This window comes from Channa argus, chromosome 18 (assembly GCF_033026475.1).
Source record: "Channa argus isolate prfri chromosome 18, Channa argus male v1.0, whole genome shotgun sequence".
Classification (NCBI taxonomy): Eukaryota; Metazoa; Chordata; class Actinopteri; order Anabantiformes; family Channidae; genus Channa; species Channa argus.
The window spans coordinates 16,094,178-16,103,578 of NC_090214.1; the positions used below are offsets into that span (position 1 = coordinate 16,094,178).

At 39.7% G+C, this 9,401-nt stretch overlaps 1 protein-coding gene across 2 annotated transcripts in view; it reads right to left on the minus strand.

Annotated features, from left to right (window-relative positions):
• LOC137103969 (leucine-rich repeat transmembrane neuronal protein 4) overlaps positions 1–3,485 on the minus strand; it is a 103,139-nt gene extending 99,654 nt beyond the window's left edge. For both annotated transcript variants that reach the window (XR_010911622.1, XM_067484749.1), the window contains exon 1: positions 2,622–3,485. Coding sequence is in view for 1 of the 2 variants with exons in the window: in XM_067484749.1 (XP_067340850.1) it covers positions 2,622–2,625 (4 nt within the window). In the remaining variant the exon portion in view is untranslated. The remainder of the gene's footprint in view (positions 1–2,621) is intronic.
• Between the last annotated feature and the right edge of the window lie 5,916 nt (positions 3,486–9,401).

Consider the following 9,401-nt stretch of genomic DNA (forward strand, 5'->3'; position numbering starts at 1 on the left):
TCCGACACACATATTAAATATATACATATTGACTGTTTTATTTTTGCCCCTTGTCTAAGTCCTGATTTCCCTTGGTGGCAACAGTTCCATGAAGTCTTCACTGCAGTGGTCTCGGGCTATATCAAAACTCTGTTCTAAGCTTGCTACAGTATAGTTACTATAGCAATACAACACATTTATGAAACTACTGTAATATTACAGAATATACAAGCCTATTTAAAAGAACACTGGGTGAATGCACAGTAACAAGAGGAGAGCTTTCCTTACAGTATATTTACCTTTCTAAGTGAAATCATTCTAAATGATATTGCAGACTAGGTTTTATCTTCAAGTTTAAATGATGTTCTTGTACTGCTGGTGTGAGAGTTATTGTTAGAATTAGCATTAAGTTAGAATTAAAGGTTGGGCACTAGGAAACGCGTTTTAGAGAGGCCCCTTGATGTGCAACAATGTGCAAACACTGTACTTGGAAAGTGCAAGGTGCCTCTGTACTACCAATAACACGTTTTTTATTTTTTATTTTTTTTTCTGTTGAAGCTTCACACATCAGGGCCATCCTCTTAACCTGTCAGAACGAACTGCATTGAGCTCACCCTCCCAGTTTGTATTCAGCTTGCAGTTCAACACATCCAGCCTCTGCTATCCTAAACAGGATAAGCATACTGTAGATAATGGATCTGGATCCCAAGTGCCTCGCAAGCCATCGATTTGTTCCTCTAAAAACAAGCAAATGAAAATAAAAAATGCATGGATATTGTCCACAGTGGGCCTGTTGAGCCCTTCTAATTATCTTCTTCACCTGATATTTCAAGAACGCTGCCTGTTGGATGCAGTAGGGCCACCAGAAGGTCATCTGTTGTCTACATTGTGCTTCTCTGCACTCGTATAGGGGCCACAGGGGTTTGATTGGTCTCACACTGTATTTAGTTTTAACAGAGTAACGTTGCATAAACAGGTGGTCATAATATGTTTTAAATGTGAGGTTCGTGAAATGGCATTCGAGTCTCTAAATTTAAGCTCTGCAACTACATCTCTGGATGTGGCTTTTTACTGTCCCTACTGTTCTCTTTCTGAAAAGCAGATCTCTAATGATATGGTCCATGAAACATAAGTGTATTGCATGCTGTTAATGAAGAGCAGCACAGTCAGCTACACTGGTGGATAACTGAGACCATAGAACCATGTAATCATCAAATAATTGTGGGCAACAGCATGAAACTATATTGATGTCATTTTGGGCTGCTTTGTGCACCTGGACACAAATGTGTGCACATGTGTGCAACTGCATGTGAGTCTATGTAAAATATACTGCAGCTCAAGAATGTAGGCTTTTCTAAGAGGCCCTGGTGTTAAATTAAGAAACAGGGCAGATGATTAACCATATATGGTTGCTTTGAAGTACACATAAATTCCTTTTGAGCTCCTACAGCCTGTACTGTATGGCTTTTGTAGCTTATATTGATGTGTTGCAGTAACCCACTCTGGGTCGATATATATCATGTGGCCTCACAATTAATGGCACAGCACCCCCGGTGAACTTGGCCATCTGTATACTAGTTAGACTTGGCTGATGAGATTAGGCTACCTAAGATGATTGTATTAGACCGGGAGAAAGCAAAAGGTTATAGTAGATTTGGAAATTTGGGGGAGAAAAAGACAAAACAGCCATCATGTACATATGAAGACAGGGGCAGAGTGAAGCATGGGCCATGAAGGTGAAGGGTGGCTTATAAGTACAGGGTACATTCTCATAGAAAAGTGATAATAAGACGAGAAAAGCGTGACAGCACAGACATATAATCATGCGTAACTGAAGACCCCCCCCCCACACACACACACACACACACACACACACACGCGCGCATACACAGAGAGAGAGTGAGTGAGTTAGTGATACATGGGCGCAGAGATTTATGTTAGATTTGGAGAGTCCCTGACAGCAGGTGCAGAATTCGATGGCTTTGTTGAATGTGAATTAGTCTACTAAGCAAAATGTGCACGATCGGTGCCCTCAACCCTCAAGAGTTTTAGGGAGGCGTTGGCGCTGGTCTGAAACCGGACAACAGGCAATGTTGATTAGGAACAATCAATGGATATTCAGGACCACGCTTTATAAAGTTGACTGGCTTCCAACATTTTTCGTGATTAGCATCCCAGCCCATCTCAATGAGCCAGCCACTTTAACTAGTCACGAAAAGACGGACAGTCCTCACTTGGACATACAGTCTTTTTCTTTGCTCGTGATTTTGGAGCATCTCGTTTACGCGCACAGTGTTGCAAGAATGGAAAAAAGGAAAATACGTATCCTTAGTGTCTAATAACCATACCGCCAGGAAATGCAGGGGGGAAACACATTGCAGCTCTGCGACTAACAAGCTACAAACCAGGTTTCAGACACATTCCTCAATCTTTCCGAACCACTTAACAAAATGCACCCAAACCGTTATCGAATTTTACAAGGGTGCGTTTGAAAAGACGACTGTTTAATGAACATCTGATATTGACCGGATTTTGCCCGGGCCAGTCATGGTATTTTGTGCTCTATGATGACAAATAAGGACTATTAGATACCTTGTACCAACCCACGCTATCACAAAAATGGTAACATAAACACAACTTACCCATATCCGCTTGTCTGTCAGCTCCAGCCTACAGGTTTTAATGGCTTCTGGTGCGCGACATTCGAGTCCGCATGACGCGCTCTCCACAGACAGGTACCGTCCTAATCCACTACCCTGGTCTCTCCGCGCAGCCGCCGACTCCAAAGCGCACCTGCCCTTTACTCTGCCGGACCTGGATGTGCTATCCGGTTTAGATCTGCACCTATAACCGCACAACTGGTCCGGGGCGAATGTCATTTACTTCCAACTCCACATTTAAAGAGAAAAATCCGGAATCAGAACTCCCTATCCATTCCTTCTTAAAGAATTGTTCTCTGTTTTTTTTCAAGTTACAGCCAAAAAGAGTACTGCAGTAGGCGCAGACAACAACGATGCCACCTCCAAGTAATTAATGTCAGTCTTACGTGCGCATAGAGATTCTGCGGAAATCCGGCCACAAAACTTCAAAAATGCATTGACATAATATTAAAAAAAAAAAAACGGACGTAATTTTCCATAAGAGTCAAACAGCCCTTAGATTCCTCTCCCAAGTAAACCCTGGTGTTTCTGCTTATCAGGGTGCTCAGTCTGATCCGTGCGTGGCGCACAGAGAAAAGTAACGGTAGGTTATCCTCCAATCTCCATGAAACGTAGTCATCGAGTCTGGCGGAGCACTCACACATCCAAATATCCACCTTTCTGTCCAAATGTTTCCTTCGTTCTTGTTGTTGCTCGGTTTGCAATACAGCATGACGCTGTTGTTAATCACGTCTGCTTGTCAAAGCAACTTTGTCAGGCAGAATAGGAATGCCCTCTTCTGGCGAGACTGCGACCCATGAGCTTGTCCAAGGGTGCATCACAAGTGAAATGTTACGGCACCGTAATTTCGAAGAAGGCTGCCTTGTACGAAAACAGAATGAATCACCACGATGAATCTTAAACCAATCGTTGCAAACGATCTCTTTGTTTAAACAGCTCCACGGTTTGCTTTGGCAAAATGAAATGTGATTTTAAGAAATGGTATCACGGTCCAGTAAGTTTTCCTGGGGGAAACAAATGCATTGGTAGATGATAATAAATGAGTTATCATTCCTGAAGAGAATTCTCCACAGTGTCTTTGTGTGATTAGCATTATATGGTAATTGCTTCAGAGACAGAATATTTCTGAAAAGTGAAATCATGTTGGTCGGTCTTGACTGAGAGTTAGGACTTAGATCAAAGATTTGGGTGTTGCTTCGACGGTTTTAGTTACTGAATTAGAGGTCCTTAAATGCATCATGCTCTAAGGGTCTTTGAGTCAGTTGTGAGTGGGAGTGGGGTCCATAGTGAGACTGCCACACGCTGTGAACCAATGCGAACCGCTGCACAGCGCTGTCCATGGTACTGAACTGAATCACTGTATTCAAACTGACCTATTCCAGACAAACTGTCCAGGGACTGATTCTTTGTTCCTGTGTAAACAGGTTATGAGAAACGACTGTACTTGAAGCTATAAACAGAATTCTACTTAGCATTCTGCACTAACCCGTATTGGATGTGCAATGACACCTAATCGACATGGGCCTTCCCCTGACGTTTAAGGCTGGGTGTATTTAAGGAAGAAATAAGCAGCTGAATTTTTAATGTGCATTGCAACTGCATCTTGTTTCTAATTTGTGCTGCCCATTTGCCCATTATACTGGTATCCATACAATCTTTGGATGCATTTAAAGAAAATGCAATTAGAAGCTAAAACATAGTAAATAATTTAAGGAGCAAATTTAATGTCTTGGCAAACTTGTTGGTATATTCTATTTTGTACACACATACGTTAACTTCACTGCTTTTCAGAGAAAAATTCTTTTTGCCACTACAGTATATTTGCAGCTAAAGGTTTTTCATTAAAACTGAGCTCACTGAACGATACAGTCATTTAACTTCTCAGACATTTAAAAAGATCACAGTTAGAACTGCGGAGGCAATTACAAAAGATACAGTGTCACCAAACTGTAGTACTTTGTTTTTGGCTTCAGAACATGATCTGAGTACCATATTCACTACCAATATTTGGTTCTTGAAGATATTGCTAACCAGCACATGATTTAATTTGCAAGTGTTGGTGGGGAAAGCAGGACAATTTGAAGGTAATTTTTTCCCAGAAGCTTTTTTTCCCCATTTATTACACGGGTTTATTCCCTCTAGCATATTCTCCACTTAAGCTCAGCTAATCACTAAATGCCACTTTTCACACCATCAAGCAAACTCAAAGTGCTTTACAGATGATTGTCAAACTGATGAGTAAAGAAAAAAAAAAAACAACTGACTGAAAACAATCTGTGACTAATTCACAGAAAAATAGATTCAACAAGATTTTAAAACCAATATGGAAATGGACAGACAGCCAATATCAGGACTTTGAAGAAGATATAATGTGTTAATGTGCACTCAGAAGTGAGCAGTGTCGCATTCAGTTTTAATGATTTAAAACTTTCTGAATGGATATTGTTGTAATATGATGGGATAACCTTACACTTGCTAGACTGCTTTGGTAAATAACCACATATGACCCGTAAAGTTCAGCTGTGAGTCAAAGATGGCATTGAGGTTTTTGGCCTGCTGGATTGGGCTAAGTCCTAGAGAATTTCATTTTGTAGCCTGTTTCTCCCTCTGAGCCTCACAATCTGTAACGGAAATTTCAGTTTTATCCTGGTTGAGCTGTACAATGTTCAGGGACATCCAGGCACCGATACAGAAAATGTATCCAAAAGTGCATCATTTTGTCATGTGTCATGAGGACACATAAACCTTAATGTGTGATCAGCATAGCTATGGGAATTAAGTCATCTTATAGTGATCTTATGGTTATCTTATTCATGAATACTGAGCAATGTTGTAGATCAGTGTTGGTGAGAGCATCTGTCACATAAATGTCAATAAGGGCTGCAGCTTTCACAGCTCTGTCATGTCATCTTCACTGTACTCCTGCCCTGATAAATCACCAATTTGACATGATACCAACCCACTGACTATTTAGTGCTTCACCCAATCGTGGTGTAAGTGCTTGATACCTGGATTCAGAGCGGGTCTTAAAATGTAGCAAGACCTTACTCCAACACTGTCTTAAAATTCAGCATCTTGCACTGCTTCAGTATCTGCTCCCATGCAATTTGGCTGATGACTTTACTTCTGGATTCAGTTCAACAAGCAGAGGCCATTCTGCTGACGGCGCTGAAACAATTAATACCCTGTGAAGTTATGGAGATACAGACAGTGCCAGCCCACAGGCTACAGGAGTGATTTCTCTCCTCAAGAAATATAGTTTGGTATAGTGTACCCTCACCTTTTTACACCACCAATGAATTGGATCTGCTTGTTGGCCAAAGTGTGTGTCAGGTAGCTAGTATTTAACATTCACTCTCTCTTATATAGATCGATATATAGATACAGTATATCTATATCTATATCTATATAGAGAGAAAGAGAGAGAGAGAGAGAGGCCTTGAATGCAGTGCTCTCTTGTAAATTTGTTTTGCTTCATTGTGACAATATATAACATGAGTCATAAGTAATTCTGTCCTCCTGCAATAAAATACAGTTTTAAAAGGTAGTATTTACCAAAAAGCTCTTCCTTGGTTGAAACTCTGTTTGTTGCCCAGCAACATCCACATGTTGCAAATGTTCAGGCCTTCAGTGATTCCAGTCACACTGCTTTTTGAGCTCTCTCAGAATGTACTGATGAATCAAACACCCTAGATGAACAAGCTATGGACAGTTCAATGTCCGGCTTGTATGGGCAAACATATGAGCCTCACCAGTGCATGTGTTCTGTCTAAGTGATTCTGACAACAGAAAGTATTTTCAGGCTATCTCCAGGGTGAGAGACAGCTCCGATCTGTCCTTCCCGTGTTCACATTAGACTGGGACTTGTTCTCTCTTGTGTTCTTTTCCTTTTCCATTTCCTCTGATCTTAAGCCTGGCAGAATCATCTTAACCTGCCTCAAGGCAATTTTCAACCTGACACTGAGTTTCTCAAGTTCACCCATGAATGTGAATCATCGAGCAAATATCGAGGGACTGCTTATATGGCCATGCTTATACGGCCAACACTGAGCCATGTGGGGGGGGAAAAAATTTCCCTTTGGCTTTTGTTAAAAAAAAAAAAAAACAGAAGATATTTAGGTACAAAGAAAGTCATAATGCCAAGGTTGCCATAGCAGATGTGGTAGTTGTAAATTTCAGTTTTGCAGGTTGTTTCCATTAACCTTTACCCCAAGCTGGGTTCCAATCTGGAGGGCTGTGTTCCACACATTGCAGCTCAGGCTGGGGCTGAGGTGTTTGGCCTTGGATCTACATAAAACTAGACATGTGTAAATTGCTTGAAACACAAGCAGGATAAAGCACTTCCATTTGTACTGATCACAGAGGGAAGGAGGAGACAATATGGCATTGTTGTTTATTATACAGGAGCTATACAGGAGGACTGCATCATAACTAGAAACCCTCCACGTTACTACCTAGCAAACCACGGTGCTGTGTTTTAAAAATATGAATGCAAATATTTCGCTTTGCAGAACAACATACAGTTTGTCTTATTTCAGCATAAACTCTTATGGTTGGCTTGGCAACATGTATATTAACTGTTAAAGAAAACAAAATGTTTCTCTTATCTTAATCAAAGTTCTATTTTTGCCTAAATTAACAATACTAATTACAATACCATTCGCAAGTTAGTTGCATAGGAATGTAATTTCCCTACCTGCTGGTTGCTCGATTGTGTGGTGTGGTTTGCAAAGGTAAGAAACAAAGTTAACATAATAAGAAATGTTTTCACTTTCACAAGTAAAAGGTAATTTTCCCATGTATAATTAAGTAATAAAGAAAAACATTTGTTATTCTAGTATAGACTTTTCAAAGCAACCAACTCTTTATATTGCATTGATAATAATTGCTGATTTTTATACTATGTTGAATGTAATGGGAACCTTAATAATAAGTCTGGAGTATTGTTCGATTTTTGGGGGGAAAAAATTGCATTGGATTTCCTCTACAAAACATATTTCTTTTAAATAGATAAGATCACTTGGCCTTTTTTTTTTGCGTTCATACTAGTCTCATTTTTGTGTGCAAGGTGTGGAAGAGTTCCAAAAAGAGAATTCTTCTGGACCTTCCTATAAACTTAAATCTACTGAATAAAAAAACAAAAACAAAACGTCTTTTCTAGTCTTTCTTGCACTTGCATCTCGTGAAACAGAAACACTTCTTCTCATAGCACTTTGCTTTGATGTTTTTTCCTTGACTTAGATTTTGCCTTGCCTTGTACCTCACTTGTAAGCCACTTTAGATGAAAGCATCTGCCAAATGACTGAATGTAATGGTAATGTAAATGCATTAGGGTTCGGGAAAACCACTTTAGGGTAATGCTATGTTAAGAAACAGCAATGGTTAGGGTTAAGCACGAAAACTTCAGGGTAAGGTTAAGTCAGAAGAGAATTACATTAAAACTAAACAGTACAAACAGTGACAACAGCTCACACTTACTTCTTTTACTGTAGTCACCATGTGCGACAGGTTATGACATGATCAATCAAATTAATAAAGCACTATCTCGCACTAGAGTCGAACCCCAGTCTCCTGTGGAAAAGTCCTGTGTTTTGTTGTACCATCAACCACAATGTCCTCCTCCCTATGACACTTTCCCTCTACATATTGTACGTGATTGACTTACCTAAACTGAAGGGTCCAGGCATCAATCACAGATGCAGGTACCTGAAGTATCAGGACTGGAGAAAGAGACACTTTTTTAACACTTTGGTAATGAGAATGGGGTGTAACTGAACACATCAGAGAGACAGAGACACAATCTATAGGAAATATTGTGTCCATCACATCACCTGACAAAGTCAACAAAAACACAAGGTTATGACACCAGCTGTGTGGTAGATCAGATTTAAAAACTAATTTTCACAAAGAAGCTGTTTATGCGTCCATAGACAGTAGAATTTAAGTACTGTGGACTGAAGACAACAAGCAACTTTGATGCCTAGTGGCTGAAAGGGGGAATGTGCTGGTTGGATTTCATGACAATGCTTTAGATTTAAAACACATGCATTTGTATTGTTTTTAGAATTTTGAGGAAAATAAGGAATTTCATCCATTTTGGAATAAGGCTGTAACATAACAAAATGGAAAAAGTTAAGCGCTGTAAATACTTTCCGGATGCACTTTACATCTGTGTAAAGATCAGGTCTGACAATAAATAAATAAATAACCCGCCAGGTTTGAAATGTGAATGTAGCCATCACTGTGTAAACTCTATAAACTGCATGTCATTTTAGCGATTGTCCACATCTTTTGTGGCTTCTACACGTACATGGACATGACCCCAAAGAAAACATTCTATCCCAGACAATGATCACATTGTCTGTGCTCTTCCCCTCCACCGACTGTAAAGCAGAGCTGAGAATAGTATTGCTAATAATAAAATTACTGCCACTGATAAATTGAACTGTATACACACACACTACACTCTGTGTAAGTGTCAGTTCTGGGTTTTCCTTCAGTCCACATAAGATTTACATTTATTGATGGCATAAATCACCAGGAAGGTGTAGCCAATGATGGAACTATTCTAAATCACTCAAGTGTCCTTTCTGCCTTTGCTTCGCTTCCTTGCTTACTTCTTTCTATAATTTTCAGTATGAATAAGTATAAATTATTTTCACTAGGTATTTATATGCTTTTGTAATTTGAGTCTGAATTCAATTGCTATTAGAATGGGTTTCCATTATAACAAGTTCCAAAATGTGAGGTAATCAAATGTAG